The sequence below is a fragment of the Salvelinus namaycush genome, chromosome 6 (genome assembly GCF_016432855.1).
Source record: "Salvelinus namaycush isolate Seneca chromosome 6, SaNama_1.0, whole genome shotgun sequence".
Classification (NCBI taxonomy): domain Eukaryota; kingdom Metazoa; phylum Chordata; class Actinopteri; order Salmoniformes; family Salmonidae; genus Salvelinus; species Salvelinus namaycush.
In genome coordinates this window covers 6,697,535-6,719,482 of record NC_052312.1, presented here as the reverse complement: position 1 = coordinate 6,719,482, position 21,948 = coordinate 6,697,535, and the positions used below count along the sequence as shown (strand labels likewise).

At 42.5% G+C, this 21,948-nt stretch overlaps 2 protein-coding genes across 2 annotated transcripts; one reads left to right on the top strand and one right to left on the bottom strand.

The window, feature by feature from the left end:
* Positions 1-1,244: 1,244 nt before the first annotated feature.
* LOC120049201 (pepsin A-like) lies at positions 1,245-6,883 on the bottom strand. Its single transcript, XM_038995435.1, has 9 exons — positions 6,825-6,883; positions 6,548-6,689; positions 5,783-5,900; positions 5,301-5,419; positions 4,705-4,901; positions 4,472-4,588; positions 4,057-4,201; positions 2,357-2,455; positions 1,245-1,382 (listed from the first exon to the last, which is right to left on the bottom strand). Exons 1-9 carry the CDS (start codon positions 6,881-6,883, stop codon positions 1,245-1,247), a joined length of 1,134 nt encoding a protein of 377 aa, XP_038851363.1.
* A 9,601-nt stretch (positions 6,884-16,484) lies between these two features.
* Positions 16,485-21,134, top strand: LOC120049469. Its single transcript, XM_038995734.1, has 8 exons — positions 16,485-16,599; positions 17,477-17,650; positions 18,197-18,256; positions 18,610-18,760; positions 18,925-18,996; positions 19,288-19,551; positions 20,192-20,305; positions 20,753-21,134. Exons 1-8 carry the CDS (start codon positions 16,530-16,532, stop codon positions 20,865-20,867), a joined length of 1,020 nt encoding a protein of 339 aa, XP_038851662.1. The 5' UTR covers positions 16,485-16,529; the 3' UTR covers positions 20,868-21,134.
* Positions 21,135-21,948: the final 814 nt, after the last annotated feature.

The following is a 21,948-nucleotide window of genomic DNA, read 5'->3' as shown; positions in this document are numbered from 1 at the left end:
CCTCTGGGCCTACCTGCCTCCACCATGTTCAGGTCTATGACTCTGGGCCTACCTGCCTCCACCATGTTCAGGTCTATGACTCTGGGCCTACCTGCCTCCACCATGTTCAGGTCTATGACTCTGGGCCTACCTGCCTCCAGCATGTTCAGGTCTATGACTCTGGGCCTACCTGCCTCCAGCATGTTCAGGTCTATGACTCTGGGCCTACCTGCCTCCACCATGTTCAGGTCTATGACTCTGGGCCTACCTGCCTCCACCATGTTCAGGTCTATGACTCTGGGCCTTCCTGCCTCCACCATGTTCAGGTCTATGACTCTGGGCCTACCTGCCTCCACCATGTTCAGGTCTATGACTCTGGGCCTACCTGCCTCCACCATGTTCAGGTCTATGACTCTGGGCCTACCTGCCTCCACCATGTTCAGGTGTATGACTCTGAGCCTACCTGCCTGCACCATGTTTAGGTCTATGCCTCTGGGCCTACCTGCCTCCACCATGTTCAGGTCTATGACTCTGGGCCTACCTGCCTCCACCATCTTCAGGTCTATGACTCTGGGCCTACCTGCCTCCAGCATGTTCAGGTCTATGACTCTGGGCCTACCTGCCTCCACCATGTTCAGATCTATGACTGGGCCTACCTGCCTCCACCATGTTCAGGTCTATGACTCTGGGCCTTCCTGCCTCCACCATGTTCAGGTCTATGACTCTGGGCCTACCTGCCTCCACCATGTTCAGGTGTATGACTCTGGGCCTACCTGCCTCCACCATGTTCAGGTCAATATTCTATAGTATTCTATTCTGTTCCTATCCTTTTTCTTACATTAAGAGGTTCCATAAGAGGATAGTTTCACTTCAGGGAGAAAGAGCTATTGACAACCAAACACAGTTTATTTGCAGGGCTAAAATTGTATTTTATTCATTGATAGCTGTGTACGTTGACAAAATTTCCCCAACCAAGTCAGTTTTAGTGATAGAATCACCTATATAACATAACTGGAAGATTTAGACCTAGATTCAATCCAGACTTTGGAAGATCTGTGCTATAGCACAATTTACATTTAAAGGCAAGGTTCCCGCTGTTTGCAGAGACTGCAATCAAGGTAAATGCTGCATCTGTCGGCTCAATCAGAAATTACTTTAACATTTCAATCCCACTGTAACGCGGTACTTTCACGATGCAGTTGAAATCTAGCCAATAAGAATATTTTGGGATCTCTGTAGATCTAGTGGATCTCTCAGTGGATATCTTATGCGATCTGGGCCAGACCGACATTGTTGTTCTGCCTGTCAAAGATGGCATAGTACTGCCTGATGAAGACATCTCCAAGGATCCAGAGCTGCTGAGTTCCACCGTTACCAAAACCAGTCATGCAGCCATTGGAGTTCTACAGAGAGAGAGAGAAATACAGAGATAGAGAGAGAGAAAGACAGAGATAGAGAGAGAGAGAAAGACAGAGATAGAGAGAGAGAAAGACAGAGATAGAGAGAGAGAAATACAGAGATAGAGAGAGAGAAATACAGAGATAGAGAGAGAGAAAGACAGAGATAGAGAGAGAGAAATACAGAGATAGAGAGAGAGAGAAATACAGAGATAAGAGAGAGAGAAATACAGAGATAGAGAGGAGGACAGAGATAGAGAGAGAGAAATACAGAGATAGAGAGAAATACAGAGATAGAGAGAGAGAGAAATACAGAGATAGAGAGAGAGAAATACAGAGATAGAGAGAGAGAAAGACAGAGATAGAGAGAGAGAAATACAGAGATAGAGAGAGAGAAAGACAGAGATAGAGAGAGAGAAATACAGAGATAGAGAGAGGAGGACAGAGATAGAGAGAGAGAAATACAGAGATAGAGAGAGAGGAGGACAGAGATAGAGATAGAGAAATACAGAGATAGAGAGAGAGAAAGACAGAGATAGAGAGAGAGAAATACAGAGATAGAGAGAGAGAAAGACAGAGATAGAGAGAGAGAAATACAGAGATAGAGAGAGGAGGACAGAGATAGAGAGAGAGAAATACAGAGATAGAGAGAGAGAAAGACAGAGATAGAGAGAGAGAGAAAGACAGAGATAGAGAGAGAGAAAGACAGAGATAGAGAGAGAGAAAGACAGAGATAGAGAGAGAGAAAGACAGAGATAGAGAGAGAGAAAGACAGAGATAGAGAGAGAGAAAGACAGAGATAGAGAGAGAGAGGAGGACAATCAGTCATATGTGGCCCTTTGCTCCTAGGATCTAAAAGAAAGGTCAAGTCTCAGATGTACAGGTGCTCTGATGAAGGAGCTTGCTCCGAAACACATCAGCATTAAAGATCAGATAGGTCAGATAAGTTGTATGTAACAACATGTGTTTCAGTAGACTACCTGGGAGGTGTAGGCGGAGGCAGAGATGGTGAAGGCGTTTCCGTTGAGGTTGAAGGTCACATCGGGCATGTTGGGGATGTTGTTGCAGTTCACTGAGGCCTAGGAGAGGAACAATAACATCATGTTATAGATTATTCTGAATCAGAGGGGAAAAAACAATATCAAGAGAAAAGGTTTATACCCTTTTCACACTACAATGCCGTCCCAACCACAATATGCTGTTTCAGACATTTGCTCTTCCCACTTGTTCTTTTTAGCACGGTCGTTCCAACAACACGGTCGTTCCAACAACACGGTCGTTCCAACAACACGGTCGTTCCAACAACACGGTCGTTTCAACAACACGGTGGTTCCAACAACACGGTGGTTCCAACAACACGGTGGTTCCAACAACACGGTCGTTCCAACAACACGGTCGTTCCAACAACACGGTGGTTCCAACAACACGGTCGTTCCAACAACACGGTCGTTCCAACAACACGGTCGTTCCAACAACACGGTGGTTCCAACAACACGGTGGTTCCAACAACACGGTCGTTCCAACAACACGGTCGTTCCAACAACACGGTGGTTCCAACAACACGGTGGTTCCAACAACACGGTCGTTCCAACAACACGGTGGTTCCAACAACACGGTCGTTCCAACAACACGGTGGTTCCAACAACAACACGGTCGTTCCAACAACACGGTGGTTCCAACAACACGGTCGTTCCAACAACACGGTCGTTCCAACAACACGGTCGTTCCAACAACACGGTGGTTCCAACAACACGGTCGTTCCAACAACACGGTGGTTCCAACAACAACACGGTCGTTCCAACAACACGGTGGTTCCAACAACACGGTCGTTCCAACAACACGGTCGTTCCAACAACACGGTCGTTCCAACAACACGGTGGTTCCAACAACACGGTCGTTCCAACAACACGGTGGTTCCAACAACACGGTGGTTCCAACAACACGGTCGTTCCAACAACACGGTGGTTCCAACAACACGGTGGTTCCAACAACACGGTCGTTCCAACAACACGGTGGTTCCAACAACACGGTCGTTCCAACAACACGGTGGTTCCAACAACACGGTGGTTCCAACAACACGGTCGTTCCAACAACACGGTCGTTCCAACAACACGGTGGTTCCAACAACACGGTGGTTCCAACAACACGGTGGTTCCAACAACACGGTGGTTCCAACAACACGGTCGTTCCAACAACACGGTGGTTCCAACAACACGGTCGTTCCAACAACACGGTCGTTCCAACAACACGGTCGTTCCAACAACACGGTCGTTCCAACAACACGGTGGTTCCAACAACACGGTGGTTCCAACAACACGGTCGTTCCAACAACACGGTCGTTCCAACAACACGGTCGTTTCAACAACACGGTCGTTTCAACAACACGGTCGTTCCAACAACACGGTCGTTTCAACAACACGGTCGTTTCAACAACACGGTCGTTCCAACAACTAACACGGCCGGGCAGCTTAGTGCAGCTTGGTTTGGCTCAGCTTGGTTCTGCTCAGTAGTGTGAAAAGCCTTATAGTTGGACATCTCTGTACCAGTCAGTGTGTGTGTGTGTGTGTGTGTGTGTGTGTGTGTGTGTGTGTGTGTGTGTGTGTGTGTGTGTGTGTGTGTGTGTGTGTGTGTGTGTGTGTGTGTGTGTGTGTGTGTGTGTGTGTGTGTGTGTGCGACTCACGTCTCCATACTGGTCAGTGGTGGCTCCGACCCAGCTGTTCATGTTGCTGATGTCAGTGGTTGGCCCAGCGATCAGGGAGGTGCCGGTATCTATGATAGCCTGACACCCACCATTGCAAGCTACTACGTTACCGTTGATGGTAACGCTGGAAGGACAAATACTAGTTGAGTTTAACTGTTCTTACTCTCTTTGTTTGTATGCATATTTATTGCTGTTGGGTTTTTGTTGTTAGCAAATAAACTTCAACTTGCTAAGTGCACAGCAAGATTTAGTCATAGGCTCCAGACTTGAAGTAGGTATGTTCATTTGATGTACTGCTCCAATGAATTGTGGGTGATTGCATGAAAGGATGATACATGAATATTGGTATGGATATGGACCAGGATATAGGCTCTGTGTGGACTAGTGTACCTACCTGTCCATGTTGATCTGCCAGTAGGTCTCGGAGGACAGGGGGATCCAGGTGATCTGTCCGGTGTAGTAGTTAGACTCGATGTCTCCGAAAGACACCACGCTACCCTCTGCTGAGTTTCTATTGGAGGAGGAGAAAGGTCAACAAGGTTGTTCTTACATTCTTATTTATTAATATCACAACTAAGAGAAAAGGCCACCTCCCATCCAGGTATATTTGTACAGTTACTATGTTACCCGCTCAGGTAGACAGAGAAGAGGTTCTGGGAAACGAGGCCCTGGGTCATCATGTTGTCAAAGACGGGTGTGGCCCCAGAGGCCGCCAGGTTGGGGAAAGCCAGGCCCAGGATACCGTCGGCAACCATGTTGGCCATGAAGGGAGCCTCGGTCTGACTGGCACCAAAGATCTGCTGAGTCACAGTGATACCTCCCACCTGGAAACACACAACAGCAGGCATCAGTCACTGGGCACCATAGATCTGCTGAGTCACAGTGATACCTCCCACCTGGAAACACACAACAGCAGGCATCAGTCACTGGGCACCATAGAAATAGAATTACTTGAACAGGTTTTCCCATTCAATTGATTGGTGATGTGTGGACCGGCGACCATATTGAGTGTACCTAAAATAGTATTTATAAATCTTTGCTGACTCTAATGGAGTCAGTTACGAATATGCTTGTGTATTTTTTTAGCCTGTGATGTTATAAAATGGGACTGCTAGGGGATGGCGGGTGCTGAGTGGAAGATTATTTGGGGGTTGTATTGTATGTAATGTACAGTATGTAATTGTATGTATTATAATAATGTGTAGCTAGCTACATTTACATACCGAAACAGTGTCGTATGCCAGCTGTCCAGTCATGCTGCCAGTTCCGTACTGAATAGAAACAGGCTGGTTGGCCCACGAGAAGGTGCTGGACTGAGAGGGGTTGAACTCGTTATGGTTCTCTATTCAAAACATGAAAGTGTTCATTAAGTACATACCATGTCATTGCAAAATGTAACATTAATGTATTCATTGGTATTGAGCTACTCTCTACAACCCACGCTCTAAATGGCACAATATCAAAATGCATTCATCCTATTCTATGGTTTTATTGTGTTGAGCGAATCCCGTTATGCTGTAAACCTTAAGGTGCTCACCTCAGCCCCTAACCTCAACCCACAACAAAGACTCTCATTCTCTGGCTAGGTACTCAATATGAAACAGTTTTTTTGCAACTCTGTCACAAGAGACTACTCAGAAACAATTGGAAATATAGCTATTCTCCAATTCCACCAGTATTCTTCATACCCCTACATTATACTCACGGCAGGCCTGGCTGGAGCAGTCGACAGAGGGAACCCACAGGTTGGAGGAGCCAGTGTCAAAGATGACGTTGAAGGACTGGGGAGGGGTTCCAATGGTTATTACTCCGTAGTAGGACAACTGCAGGGAGACGGTAAAACAGAGATGTACTGGAAGTCAGGGTCACACAAGTGAACATTTCAGAGTACTATGAAGAAACAGGAATTTGTCTAACTACGTAGCTAGTTACGTGTCAAGAAGCATGGCTATATGCTCAACTCTAAGCTCATAATTCATTTGATCATGCCAGTGTACATTTAATTTAAGCAAGACCTGAACACAAACAGTAGAGCCAATGGGTTCAAACTATGCAGTCACAATATCCAACATCTAATGACATTTTTTGAAACAATAATCATATAGCCAATAGACTAGCCTGGTCCCAGGTCGGTCTGTTTGCGTTGTCTACAGTGCATTAGGAAAGTATTCAGACCCCTTGACTTTTTCCACATTTTGTTACGTTACAGCCTTATTCTAGAATGGATTAAATTGTTTTTTTCCTTCATCAATCTACACACAATACCCCATAATGATAAAAAAATATATAATCCATTTAAGAATAAGGCTGTAACGTCACAAAATGTAGAAAAAGTCAAGGGGTCTGAATACTTTCCGAATGCACTGTAGACAACTCCCATGTTCATTGGCAATATAGAAAAAAACAGATCTGGGACCAGTCACCAGGAATAATGCAGTATATCACCATACTGCTTCTGTCTGTGCCTTACATCAGCATCGTTGGTCATAACCTCATCACCAGTCTGGTAGAACTTCGCCATAGGGTTGTAGGGGAACTTCAGCCTGGTCTCCTCCCATATACCCTTCTCCATCAGGGTCTCTCTGGCAGTCTTCCCCTTGATCAGAGAGATCCTGAAAACACACAATCGCAATCACCTTTATTCGCCAATTACATGTACCAGGACTTTGACCTGGTGAAATGGTGCTGACAACAATAAGCAGAATATGGAAAAAAATACAAAAAACGAAGAAAAGAACAGGACTGACTTGGTATTACACTCGGAGAGGGCCACTAGGGCACACAGGACGATAGCCCACTTCATCATGGTTGCTTCTGGTTCTTCTTGTACACAGTGAGTGAAGTTAGAGTAGGAAAACCCAGGCCTTATATACAGTCATCCTGGACACCAGGACCCAATCCACAGCCAATCGACCATGTCATGCCCTCGTTCAGCATACAATGTCAAGCAATCTGTGTGTCCCAAAATGGCATGCTATCCCCAATATAGTGCACTACTTTTGAATAACGCCCATATGCCTCTGGTCAAAAGTAGTGCACTGTATAGGGGATAAAGTGCCATTTGAAACACAGATGATAACACAACTTCAGATAAGAAAAGTGCGATGTGGTCAGAAATACAAAATGCCTATGAAGCAAAAGTAGATATGCTTTGGAACAGTGTTAAGTCTGTCATTATCTAATCTTTGGAAACAAAATATAGCTGGATGCTAGTCTGTGCCACGGTGGCGTTAGTTCAGATAAACCTAGGGTATGGCAAAGTGGGGTAAGGACACATTTTTGGGAAGTTGAAGCTCATGTACTGCATTTCTACACAATTTAAAAACTCTAAAATGCTATTTGGAGAACAGCAAAAAACAACAACAAAAAAGATGTCAGCCGTTAATTACCACCGCAATATCAGGTTTAACGGTCTGTGGAACGGCATATACAAGACATTAGGAACACCTACCTAATATTGAGTTGCGAAATAGATGCATAATACAGGCTATCAAGTCACAACATGGCCGACTTCAAATGTCGACATCCATAGGCGGCGTGTGAGTTTCAAAGTTGGTAAAGGCAATTTTTGTACCATAAAATTGCATCTTTATATTAAAGGATTACATGCATTTATCATCGCATTTTCAGACGTATTTAAAATAGGCTACCGCTCCTAATGTGATAAGTAGATTGCATAGTCATAATTTAGGCTAGTAATATAACTCAATCACTGTTAGAGAAAACAAAGCATGTCTGAGCGCGTACTGACAGAGTAGGCATAATCAGAGACGTTTCTTCTCCTTTCTTTGCACTGGAAAAATGTGGCCCTTTATAAACACGTGTGTGCTTAGTCAAGTTCAAATGATGAAAAATGTCTTCCTCAGTTGGGTTCGATCCCCCTCTAGGCCAGTGTTTTCTTCCCAGGCGTAATGCAAAGCATTATCGCTGGGATATGAGGTTACACCAGGGCCTGACATTAAAAGTGTGTTTTTTTAAAAGTACGAAGTGGTAGAAATGTATTCCTATGTTCAGCCTGTCCACATACTCTATTCATACCTGGGCCAAGTTGTGCCAAGAGACCACTTTTTTTGGACAAGCTATGTTTTCAAAAAGGTATGTTTTCATGGATTCTGTTAATTCCCAGGGATACACAACATCCTGAAATATATGTAGATATCTTTGTTAGTTAGAATAATTTACGGTTAGAGCATTGACCAATAACCGAAAGCCGACAAGGAGAAAAATCTGTTGTTAACCCTAATTTGCTGCAGGGGCACCGTACTACTCTGACTGACCCTCTAAAACAACATATTTCACTGCACCTATCTGGGACTAAGTAATGCTGAATGTAAATAAATGTCTCAACATACCCCACTCTCCCCTAGTACTCAATGAATGGCATTGAATTATCCTGTGCTGTACCTTTTCATAATCTTATCAAAATGTCCCATGTTTCCACTTGGAAAGTAGAGTAGCTTGCCGTTGCCAAAGTTATTTGATATCAGCGGTCATCAACAACACAGCAATATATGGAGAAAAAGGTTAAATGTCCCATACAATACGTAGAATATTGACTTACCAAATACAACAGAAGTTTATCTACATTATTAATGAACAAATGGTCTGTAATCGGCCGCTGTTTATCAGTACATTAAACGGAATGTCTGAAGGTGTAGGTCTTTTAACCAGTTATTAACCACTTCTTTTTCTAACATAAAGATGACCTGCAGGACACAATTCAGGACACAATTCAGGACACAATTCAGGACACAATTCAGGACACAATGCAGGACACAATTCAGGACACAATTCAGGACACAATGCAGGACACAATTCAGGACACAATTCAGGACACAATTCAGGACACAATGCAGGACACAATTCAGGACACAATTCAGGACACAATGCAGGACACAATTCAGGACACAATTCAGGACACAATTCAGGACACAATTCAGGACACAATTCAGGACACAATTCAAGACACAATTCAGGACACAATTCAGGACACAATTCAGGACACAATTCAAGACACAATTCAGGACACAATTCAGGACACAATTCAGGACACAATTCAAGACACAATTCAGGACACAATTCAGGACACAATTCAGGACACAATTCAAGACACAATTCAAGACACAATTCAGGACACAATTCAGGACACAATTCAGGACACAATTCAAGACACAATTCAGGACACAATTCAGGACACAATTCAAGACACAATTCAAGACACAATTCAGGACACAATTCAGGACACAATTCAGGACACAATTCAAGACACAATTCAGGACACAATTCAAGACACAATTCAGGACACAATTCAGGACACAATTCAAGACACAATTCAGGACACAATTCAGGACACAATTCAAGACACAATTCAAGACACAATTCAGGACACAATTCAAGACACAATTCAGGACACAATTCAGGACACAATTCAGGACACAATTCAGGACACAATTCAAGACACAATTCAGGACACAATTCAGGACACAATTCAGGACACAATTCAGGACACAATTCAGGACACAATTCAGGACACAATTCAGGACACAATTCAAGACACAATTCAGGACACAATTCAGGACACAATGCAGGACACAATTCAGGACACAATTCAGGACACAATTCAGGACACAATGCAGGACACAATTCAAGACACAATTCAAGACACAATTCAGGACACAATTCAGGACACAATTCAGGACACAATTCAAACTCTTGAAAGGAGATCTACTGCTTCGGTTTGGCACCCTCCACAATACAGATAAAACGTATAGTATAACGCTAGTATAACTGGGAATATATTTTACCTGCATGAGAAAACATCAGTAGATATATTATTTATGAATAATAGAGTTTACAGCGCTGTGTAATGAAATCATTCTGAAGTATATTGGTATACTGTATCGCACAATCTGTCACAATGTCCTCTTGAATATTGCATACGGCTGACAGGTTTTGAGTTTCATGATTGAGTGTCTTCTTCCTTACTGCAGGAGACTGATAGGGTTTGAGTTGCGTTATTTGAGTGCCAAAATCTGTCTCTCCGCGATTGTTGATGATGTTGATGATGATGATGCTGATGATGATGATGGTGATGATGTTGATGATGATGATGAACGTATAAGGAACAGTACAAGGCTCACTAAGATGGTTTCTAACTGACTGATTAATAAACACCAGAAGGCAGCTATGAACTATTTTCTCAGTCAGTCATGACTTGTTTTTACAATCAGATTGTTCACAATTGTGTTTCTATACACACAACATACAGTACCAGTCAAAAGTTTGGACACACCTACTCATTCCAGGGTTTTTCTATATTTGTAGTATTTTCTACATTGTAGAATAATAATAAAGACATCAAAACTATGAAATAACACATATGGAATCAGTGTTAAACAAATAAAAAATATATATATTTGAGTTTCCTCAAAGTAGCCACACTTTGAATTGATGACAGCTTTGCACACTCTTAGCATTCTCTCAACCAGCTTCATGATCAAGACAAAGGAGATGATTGTGGACTACAGGAAAAAGAGGTGCTGTGCTGCTACCATGTTGTGTTGCTACCATGTTGTTGTTATGTTGTGTTGCTAGCATGCTGTGTTGTCATGTGTTGCTGCCATGCTATGTTGTTGTCTTGTGTCTCTCTTTATGCCATGTTGTGTTGTCTCACTTGTTGTGCTGTGTGTTTTGTCCTATATTTATATTGTATTTATGTTAAAAAAATATATCCTAGGCCCCGGTCCACGCAGGAGGCGTTTTGCCTTTTGGTAGGCCGTCATTTTTCACATACTTAAATCTAACTGCCTGTAGCTCAGGCCCTGAAGCAAGGAAATGCATATTCTTGGTACCATTTGAAAGGAAACATTTTGAAGTTTGTGGAAATGTGAAAGGAATGTAGGAGAATATAACACATTAAATCTGGTAAAAGGTAATACAAAGAAAAAAACAATGTTTTCTTTGTATTTTTTCATACCATCACCTTTGAAATGAAAGAGAAAGGCCATATTGTATTATTCCAGCCCAGGTGCCATTTAGATTTTGGCCACTACATGGCAGCAGTGTATGTGCAAAGTTTTAGACTGATCCAATGAAACATTGCATTTCTGTTCAGAACATTTGGGGTGGCAGGTAGCCTAGTGGTTATAGCGTTGGACTAGTAACTGAACGGTTGCAAGATCAAATCCCCCAGCTGAGAAGGTAAAAATATGTCGTTCTGCCCCTGAACAAGGCAGTTAACCCTCTGTTCCTAGGCTGTCATTGAAATTAAGAATTTGTTCTTAAATGACTTGCCTAGTCAAATAAATAAATAAAAAGACTGCACAAATGTGCCTAATTAATAACTTTTTATGTTCAAAACTGTGCACCCTCCTCAAACAATAGAATGGGGATATGTCACTGTAATAGCTACTGTAAATTGGACAGTGCAGTTAGATTAACAAGAAGTTAAGCTTTCTGCCAATATCAGATATGTCAATGTCCTGGGAAATGTTCTTGTTACTTACAACCTAATGCTTATCACATTAGCCTACATTAGCTCAACCGTCCCGCAGGGGACCGACCAATCCTGACTTGCCTAGTTAAATAAAGGTCTTAAAAAATGAGGTAGTCACCTGGAATGCATTTAAATTAACAGGTGTGCATTGTTAAAAGTAAATTTGTGGAATTTCTTTCCTTCTTATTAATGCATTTGAGCCAATCAGTTGTGTAGTGACAAGGTAGGGGGGTATACAGCAGATAGCCCTATTTGGTAAAAGACCAAGTCCATATTATGGCAATAACAGCTCAAGTAAGCAAAGAGAAATGACAGTACATCATTACTTTAAGACATGAAGGTCAGTCAATCCGTAACATCTCCACAACTTTGAAAGTTTCTTCAAAAAACCATCAAGCACTATGATGAAACTGGCTCTCATGAGGAGCGCCACAGGAAAGGAAGACCCAGAGTTACCTCTGCTGTAGAGGATAAGTTTATTAGAGTTACCAGCCTCAGAAACTGCAGACCAAATAAATTCTTCACAGAGTTCAAGTAACAGACACATCTCAACATCAACTGTTCAGAGGAGACTGCGTGAATCAGTCGAATTGCTGTAAAGAAACCACGACTAAAGGACATCAATAAGATGAGGAAACTTGCTTGGGCCAAGAAACACGAGCAATGGACATTAGACTGGTGGAAATCTGCCCTTTGGTCATATGAGTAAAAATTTTAGATTTTTGGTTCCAACCGCCGTGTCATTGTGAGACGCAGAGTAGGTGAACGGATGATATCTGCATGTGTGGTTCCCACCGTGAGGAGGTGTGATGGTGTGGGGTTGCTTTGCTGGTAACACTGTCTGTGAGTTATTTTGAATTCAAGGCCATTTAAGCATGGCTACCACAGCATTCTGCAGCAATACAGCAGTCATCCCATCTGGTTTGCGCTTAGCGGGACTATCATTTGTTTATCAATAGGACAATGACCCAAAACACACCTCCAGGCTGTGTAAGGGCTATTTGGCCAAGGAGAGTGATGGAGTGCTGCATCAGATGACCTGGCCTCCACAATCACCCGACCTCAACCCAATTGAGATGGTGTGGGATGAGTTGGACCGCAGAGTGAAGGAAAAGCAGCCAACAAGTGCTCAGCATATGTGAGAACTCCTTTAAGACTGTTGGACAAGCATTCCTCATGAAGCTGGTAGAGAGATGCCAAGAGTGTGCAAAGCTGTCATCAAGGCAAAGGGTGGCCACTTTGAAGAATCTAAAATATATTTTGATTTGTTTCACACTTTTTTGGTGACTACATGATACATTACATTTTACATTTAAGTCATTTAGCAGACGCTCTTATCCAGAGCGACTTACAAATTGGGCCATATGTTTATTTATTTCATAGTTTTGATGTCTTCACTATTATTCTACAATGTAGAAAATAGTAAAAATAAAGAAAAACCCTTAAATTAGTAGGTGTTGAATAGGTGTTGAATACAACTTTTGTTGTGGCCTCATTTGACATTGATTCTAACATGTGTAAGTCATAGAAAAGGCAAGGGCATCAGGAGAATTTTGAAGAGGCTGATTACAGCCACGTGATACTCAAGTAAAACAGAGGTATGGATTTGTACTAAACAGAAATAAACTTCCCTTTTTCAGGACCCTGTCTTTTCAAAGATAATAAGTAAAAATCCAAATAACTTCACAGATCTTCATTGTAAAGGGTTAAAACACTGTTTCCCATGCTTGTGCAATGAACCATAAACAATTAATGAACATGCACCTGTAGAACGGTTGTTAAGACACTAACAGCTTACAGACGGTAGGCAATTAAGGTCACAGATATGAAAACTTCAGAGCACTAAAGAAGCCTTTGTACTGACTCTGAAAAACACCAAAATAAAGATGCCCAGGGTCCCTGCTCATCTGCGTGAACGTGTCTTAGGCATGCTGCAAGGAGGCATGAGGACTGCAGATATGGCCAGGGCAATAAATTGCAATGTCTGTACTGTGAGACACCTAAGACAGTGCTACAGGGAGACAGGATGGACAGCTGATCGCCCTCGCAGTGGCAGACCACGTGTAACAACACCTGCACAGGATCGGTACATCCGAACATCACACCTGCGGGACAGGTACAGGACGACAACAACAACTTCCTGAGTTACACCAGAAACGCACAATCCCTCCATCAGTGCTCAGACTGTCCTCAATAGGCTGAGAGAGGCTGGACTGAGGGCTTGTAGGCCTGTTGTAAGGCAGGTCCTCACCAGACATCACCGGCAACAACGTCGCCTATGGGCACAAATCCACCGTCGTTGGACCAGACAGGACTGGCAAAAAGTGCTATTCACTGACGAGTCGCAGTTTTGTCTCACCAGGGGTGATGGTCGGATTCGTGTTTATCGTCGAAGGAATGAGCGTTACACCGAGGCCTGTACTCTGGAGCGGGATCAATTTGGAGGTGGAGGGTCCGTCATGGTCTGGGGCGGTGTGTTACAGCATCATCAGACTGAGCTTGTTGTCATTGCAGGCAATCTCAACACTGTGCGTTACAGGGAAGACATCCTACTCCCTCATGTGGTACCCTTCCTGCAGGCTCATCCTGACATGACCCTCCAGCATGACAATGCCACCAGCCATACTGCTCGTTCTGTGCGTGATTTCCTGCAAGACAAGAATGTCAGTGTTCTGCCATGGCCAGCGAAGAGCCGGGATCTCAATCCCATTGAGCACGTCTGGGACCTGTTGGATCAGTGGGTGAGGGTTAGGGCCATTCCCCACAGAAATGTCCAGGAACTTGCAGGTACCTTGGTGGAAGAGTGGGGTAACATCTCACAGCTGGAACTGGCAAATCTGGTGCAGTCCATGAGGAAGAGATGCACTGCAGTAGTTAATGCAGCTGGTGGCCACACCAGATACTGACTGTTACTTTTGATTTTGACCCCCCCCCCCTTTGTTTAGGGACACAATATTCAATTTATGTTAGTCACATGTCTGTGAACTTGTTCAGTTTATGTCTCAGTTGTTGAATCTTATTATGTTCATACAAATATTTACACATGTTTTTTTGCTGAAAATCAACGCAGTTGACAGTGAGGACGTTTCTTTTTTTGCTGAGTTTATAAACACAACATGTAATGTCTTGGTCCCATGTTTCATGAGCTGAAATCAAAGATCCTTGAATATTTCCATATGCACAAAAAGCTTATTTTTCTCAAATGTTGTATTAAAATATGTTTACATCCCTGTTAGTGAGCATTTGTCAAGATAATCCATCCACCTGACAGGTGTGGCATATCAAGAAGCTGATTTAACAGCATAATCATTACACAGGTGCACCTTGTGCTGGGGACAACCAAAGGCCACTCGAGAATTTGCAGTTTTGTCACACAACACAATGCCACAGATGTCTCAAGTTCTGAGGGAGCGTGCAATTGTCATGAAGATTGCAGTAATGTCCACCAGAGCTGTTGCCAGATTATTCAACGTCCATTTCTCTACCATAAGCCAACGTCGTTTTAGAGAATTTGGCAGTACATCCAACCGGCCTCACAACCGCAGACAACGTGTAACCACGCCAGCCCAGGAGCTCCACATCCAGCTTTTTCAACCGGTGGGATATCTGAAGGGAGGGGGGGTGCAGAGGAGTATTTCTGTCTGTAATAAAACCCTTTTGTGGGGGAAAAAATTCAGATTGGCTTGGCCTATGCCCTCTCAGGCCCACTCATGGCTGCCTCCCTGCCCTTATATGAACTGCAACTCAGCAAAACCTTTAAAATTGTTGCATGTTGCTTTTTCATTTTTTGTTCACTATAATATTAGACATCAAATGGTGAATTGTAAACATCAAAAGAGTTAACATTTGCTTCCAGCAGCCTGTGGGCCATCAAAGTTTTATCGGTTAAAAGATTACAGAAAATTAAAATAGACTGTATGTAAATGTTCATTATTAAAGGTGCAATGTGTAACTTTGTGCTCATAACTTTGTGCACAAACAATCAAAGTGATCCAAGCTCCATATGAACTAAGCAGTGTCTTACCCTGGTTAAGACCCCACCTCCTCCGTAGTCGTAGACACTCAAAGCAGAAATGAAACTACAGGTTGCACTTTTAGCAAAATCTTTCAAATAGCACCATCTGTTGTCTATAGTCTACATTTCTGTAGTAGCCCTTTATTTCACAAGGCAAGTCAGTTAAGAACAAATTCTTATTTACAATGACGGCCTACCCCGGACGACACTGGGCCAATTGTGCACTGCCCTATGGGACTCCCAATCACAACCAGTTATGAGAAAGCCTTGAATCAAACCAGGGTCTGTAGTGACACCTCTAGCACTGAGATACAGTGGCTTAGACCGCTGCACCACTCGGGAGCCCAGAGAATCTTTATATCTGTTTGGGTCATCTGCATTAGAAAAAGAGAACACATGTTGTTTATTTTATACTTCTGTGATGTTTGATTACCCATACTTCTCTCCTCTGACATTCAGACAGTATGTCTGTAGTGCAAGTGTGGCCAACCCCGGTGTTGGAGCGCCCCAGTGTGTCCAACAGGTTTAATACACACTACTCATGCTGGGCTGGAACAAGTACCTAGTACGACACATAGTTGTAGGATCATCATTGAAACATTAGGGGGTGGCAGGTTTAGATGAACACTACTACAGACCTCTGACTCACTTCACTTTAGTGGTTGTGTGAGCTGATCCGCCCATTAAACACCACACACATCTTCAGACACAACTATTTACCATCTGTCTCTCAGGAGAAGATCACTCACTATAAGGATCCAGACAAGCAACAGTTATCCATAAAGCTGTAGTCAGAGAGACTGTGTAGTCAGAGAGACTGTGTAGTCAGAGAGACTGTGTAGTCAGAGAGACTGTGTAGTCAGAGAGACTGTGTAGTCAGAGAGACTGTGTAGTCAGAGAGACTGTGTAGTCAGAGAGACTGTGTAGTCAGAGAGACTGTGGATGATGGGTTGTCTCGTGGTCACTGGAGTTCTCCTTGTGATTCTACTGTTCCATCCTCCAGCAGCTCAGAGTAAGTTTAACATCTATGTTTAGTATGTTACCCTCTATGTTTAGTAAGATTACCATCTATGTTTAGTAAGATTACCATATATGTTTAGTAAGTTTAACATCTATGTTTAGTGTGTTACCATCTATGTTAAGTAGGTTTACCCTCTATGTTTAGTAAGTTTAACATCTATGTTTAGTAAGTTTACCATCTATGTTTAGTAGGTTTACCCTCTATGTTTAGTAAGATTACCATCTATGTTTAGTAGGTTTACCCTCTATGTTTAGTAAGATTACCATCTATGTTTAGTAAGTTTACCATCTATGTTTAGTAAGTTTACCATCTATGTTTAGTAGGTTTACCCTCTATGTTTAGTATGTTACCATCTATGTTTAGTAAGATTAACATCTATGTTTAGTAAGTTTACCATCTATGTTTAGTAAGTTTAACATCTATGTTTAGTATGTTACCATCTATGTTAAGTAGGTTAACATCTATGTTTAGTAATTTTACCATCTATGTTTAGTAAGTTTAACATCTATGTTTAGTAAGTTTACCATCTATGTTTATACAAATATGTCAGCTGTTTCGGAGCTGAGTAAATGTTACAATTCAGTGGATAAAAATGTTGATATACTGCTTTGTTTTTTGATTGTGTTGTTAATACCAACTTCATTCATTACATTGCTAATGATGTTAAATGATATTATAGTGTGTTGTTGAATTTTGCAATAATTCTTCACATTTTCTGTTGTACTGACTTTGTTGATTTCAATTAGATTTGTTGACTGTTGAAGTCACATGCTTTAAATATATTCTCTCAATCATCAGCATATGAATATGTTGTGTATATCTGCTGTTGTTGGTACATTATGTTCCTGTCATACTGTCATTACCACAGTGGAGAGCCCAGATACAGATGTGGAAGCCGTGAGGTTAGAAGAGTTTTGTCTGAAAATCTCTGATGATTCGCACTGTACAAGCGCTGAACCAGAGCCCAGACAAACAGTTACCAACAAGGAGGCAGCTGAGAGAACACAACTGGCAATATTTTCACCGTCAGATGACAAGGAAGGTGGGTCACTCTAGCTTTGAAATTTATAACAAGATATCTTCATCCTTAGAGCACAAGACCTCATACCAAAAGTATAGATTAGAGGTTATACTCATTCAATCCATCACATCCTACTTTAATAACAGATTTGAGTCATGTATCTTGCAAACTCAACTCTTCCCTCAGAGTCAGAAACGTCTGTCAATTCCTCATCACTTGCAGCTGAGGTCATGGGTAATAAACTTTGATTTGATTTGGGTAAGCTATTTTAGACTATAGGCCGATGTTAATCAGTTCAACATGCTGAATTGTGATACAGTTGTGAGTCAACAATTACACGTCATATGAAGTTGCATCACAAATAGAGATTTATCAATAACCGATTTACTTATTCAAGTCTTCCCACCAGACAGTGGTGAACTGGGGCCGGTAGAGAGGGAAGGATGTCACTGGAAGACAAGGGTCCCTCTCTACCTTTAAGACATCACAAGTCATCTTCATCCATAAATCACAAGCGAATACAGGTTAGAGAAGTCCATCACATCCTGCTTTAATATCTTTTATCAGATATAAACTCCACTCTTCAACCGGCTGTCAATTCTTCATCACTTGTGGCGAACTTCATGGGTAAGCTACATATTTCAGTCTATAGGCCTATGTTAGTCAGTTCAACAAGCTGAATGTGTACACTCTTAGAAAGAAGGGATCCAAAAGGGTTCTTCGGCTGGCCCCATAGGAGAACCCTTTTGGGTTCCATGTAGAACCCTCTGTGGAAAGGGTTCTATATAGAACCCAAAAGGGTTCTACCTGAAACCAAAAAAAGGATATTCAAAGTGGTTCTCCTATAGGCACAGCCGAAGAACCCTTTTAGATTCTAGATAACACTTTCCCTTTTAAGACTGTAGTTGTGATGCTGTAGTTGCAATAGAAAGAACGGTTAATCAGTTTATCAATGACCGATTTACTTTGTCACTGTTAAGACATCCCACCAGGCCGCGGGGAACTGGGGCCGATAGAGAGGGAAGGATGTCGCTGCAAGACGTGGCAGGAACACACAACTGACCAGTCTCTTGTCATGAGCATAGAGTTCAGGTTCCCTGCACCGGACGTGTGTAACTCCACAGAGATCATGTGAGTGTGTGTGTGTGTGTGTATGTGTGAGTGCGTGTGTGTGTGTGTCCGTACGTGAGTGTGTTTGTGCGGGTGAACGGGTTATGACAATGTGTTAATGGTCAAAGGCCAGTTGAATGGTCAGTATCTATCAGCCATTAACCATTGCTGCTATTCTCTCCTAGTGAGACACTGGCAGATGGTAGGAAGGTTTGTGTGAATACCTCTCTCACAAGATACCTTGCACCACTGTTTGGGTGAGTTTGTGGGTAAGATATAATACAATATGAGGTCTTAGTTACATTTTTAGTTTCTCCATTGACACTTGTTTGTGCATTGTTTTCTTCATCTGATCAAATCACTTAGCTGTGCGTCCTTACTCATATCAGTGGGGACTTTTCTTTCTTACCCTTTTGCATTTTTTTTTTTTTTTACATCGCTTGCATATTGTGGTAAAGATCTGACGTCCTATTTCTCTGTGTCCTTGTGGTTATTTTAACTGAGCATGTAACAAACCGTAATATTTTGATATTTTCCTCATTCCCCAGGCCTTCAACTGACCCAGACTGGGAAGGGACCACAACCCCCAGCCCAAACACCTCTGCAGTATCCTCGTCCCCAACCACACAGACAGAGGAACAAATGAGCATGACACCACCATGGGAATTAAGCATGAAATTATCTTTTGATGATTTCCCTGTAACTAGTGAACAGGGACAAGCACGCCCAGCATCTCCAGCACCCCTAGGACCCCCACCACCCCCAGGCTCACCAGAACCCAATGGGTCCACAAGACGCATTGGAGAACGGGGGTAACTACAGTTGTTATTCTCAGTTTACTGTGGTCAATCACTATGTTTCTATGTCTTACTGTGGTGGGTTGTGGGTAGTAGTATAGCTATTTTACCTCCAGCCATTTACTGTAAAAACATATCTTTAATGTCACCCCCCCTTTAGCCCTCAGAACAGTCTCAATTCGTCGGGGCGTGGATTCTACAAGGTGTCGAAAGCGTTCCATGGGGATGCTGGCCCATGTTGACTCCAGTGCTTCCCACAGTTTCTTCAAGTTGGCTGAAGTACTTTGATTGGTGGACCATTCTTGATACACATGAGAAACTGTTGAGTGTGAAAAATCCAGCAGCATTTCAGTTATTGGCACCTCCTACCATACCCCATTCAAAGGCACTTGAATATTTTGTCTTGCCCATTCAACCGCTGAATGGCACACATACACAATCCATGTCTCTGTTGTCTCAAGGCAAAACATTTTTTTAAACATGTCTCCTCCCCTTCATCTACACTGATTGAAGTGGATTTAACAAGTGACATCAACAAGGGATTCACCTGGTCAGTCTGTCATGGAAAGAGCAGGTGTTCTTAATGTATTGTCCACTCAGTGCATATCAGTAGTGACTTTGATCAAGTGTATTTCTCTGTTTCTGTCTCATGCAGGCCTAGTCTGCAGAGATGCAAGTGCATCAAGAAGGACGGCAGAAGGATAGTAAGGCTCATCTCTAAAATAGAGTATTACCCACCCTCTCCACGCTGCAACGATTTGGAGGTTATGTAAGTTTCACTGCTGTACTTTATACTGTATTATTGGACATCACATTACTGTATTATTGGACATAATTTACTCACCACAATCTTTGTTACACAGTACTGTTTACAGTTTTGCTTCACAACCACACCCACAGAGACAGACAGAGAGAGCGAGAGAGAGAGAGAGAGAGAGAGAGAGAGAGAGAGAGAGAGAGAGAGAGAGAGAGAGAGAGAGAGAGAGAGAGAGAGCATTATTGTGAAGGCAGTGTATAAATGTACGCTAAACAATGTTAACTTTTATGCCTTTCCCTGCCTTTAACATCTGAAACTATCCCAAACCCTACCCTCGTTCCTAAACCTAATCTATGCCCAAACGTGCATGTTCTTCTTAGGGTAAAATATCGACTTCCTGTTGTGAATGTTTGAGGTAACATAGCTGTTTATGACTCTCCCCTGTTGTCCTATGCACAGTGCAACTCTGAAGACGTCAGGTCAAGAGATTTGCTTGGATGTCACTGCACCCTGGGTCCGCAGAGTCCTGGAGAAATTCAACTTAGTCAGACTCTCCTTGAAGGAGTTCACCTAATTTCAACACATCTTCCTGAATGACGCTAGGCTGAAAATAAAGTGATATTTCAAGAAAGATGTGTGCTCAGCACAGTATTGCTTTGAACCAACAGTTGTTAGTAAGTAGATGATGCTGATTATCAAAGAGCTAAATGTGTCAGCAGTTTGACACTTCTTATTTGATAAAGATGTTTGATAAGTGACTAATTCTTTCCACCCTGGCCTGTACTTGATTTTACAGGAAATGGAAATGTTTTTTTGGCATCTGATTTCTGCTATCTGCTAAACCACTGAGAGAAAAGGGAAATTTGCTAATGTAATTTGAATTTCACATTTTAACAACAACTTAAACTCGTTGCAAATAAACCGCTCACCAACCTTGAGTATGACAATTTCCTTCGTGTCAACTGTTATTATATTATCAGGTGTTGTAAATGCAAAACAACTAAAACATGTCAGCCACTAAAGTAACAGACTACTGATTATAATACATATGGTTTCCTTCTATGACCAGTTGGTGATTTCTGACTGATCATACAGACCTTGGGAGATTCTCAATTGGAAAAGTATGTCCTCTCCTCGACTCCTCAGTCCTTCTTTCCTCCGTGACCCGGAAACCAATGAGTGGTCGAGGAGAGTGTCAATTTGTTAGTAGGTGAACCGAGGAGTAACCCCCAGCCAATCAGACGTGAAGTTGCCCCAAGTAGTCACCGCCTCCAACCCTGCCTCCGAGTTCCGTCCCCTTGGTTACTACCCTCACTTATCACGTCACCAGACTTCGCAGACTCTCCTACCTGCCTCTAAACTCCTCTCGCGAAGGATACTGAAATGCATCCTCTGTGTATGCTCTGCAGAAGAGTTTTGAAATCTGCCACTCCCCCTTTGAATCAGCTGTTTTTTACATGCACACATTTAAAAACAACACGCTACTTATTTTTTAAACATTACTTGCACAACTGGCGTTATTACTTTATACGTTTAATTTTGTCATTCCACCGCTGTAAATGTCATTTGCCTGATGACGCGTGAGTGGAGAAGGAGTCTCATTTCCTACAAGCATATTGTTTCCACGTTTCCTCTCCTCGCCTCCGCTCCTCGAT

Coding starts and splice junctions, on each gene's coding strand:
- LOC120049201 (XM_038995435.1), bottom strand. CDS start 6,883: ATGATGAAGTGGGCTATCGTCCTGTGTGCCCTAGTGGCCCTCTCCGAG. Junction 4,589..4,704: donor TTCTCTGTCTACCTGAGCGG/GTAACATAGTAA, acceptor CTCCTCCAATAG/AAACTCAGCAGAGGGTAGCG. Junction 1,383..2,356: donor CCTCCGCCTACACCTCCCAG/GTAGTCTACTGA, acceptor CTCTCTCTGTAG/AACTCCAATGGCTGCATGAC.
- LOC120049469 (XM_038995734.1), top strand. CDS start 16,530: ATGATGGGTTGTCTCGTGGTCACTGGAGTTCTCCTTGTGATTCTACTG. Junction 18,257..18,609: donor ACTTGTGGCGAACTTCATGG/GTAAGCTACATA, acceptor GTCACTGTTAAG/ACATCCCACCAGGCCGCGGG. Junction 18,997..19,287: donor TACCTTGCACCACTGTTTGG/GTGAGTTTGTGG, acceptor CTCATTCCCCAG/GCCTTCAACTGACCCAGACT.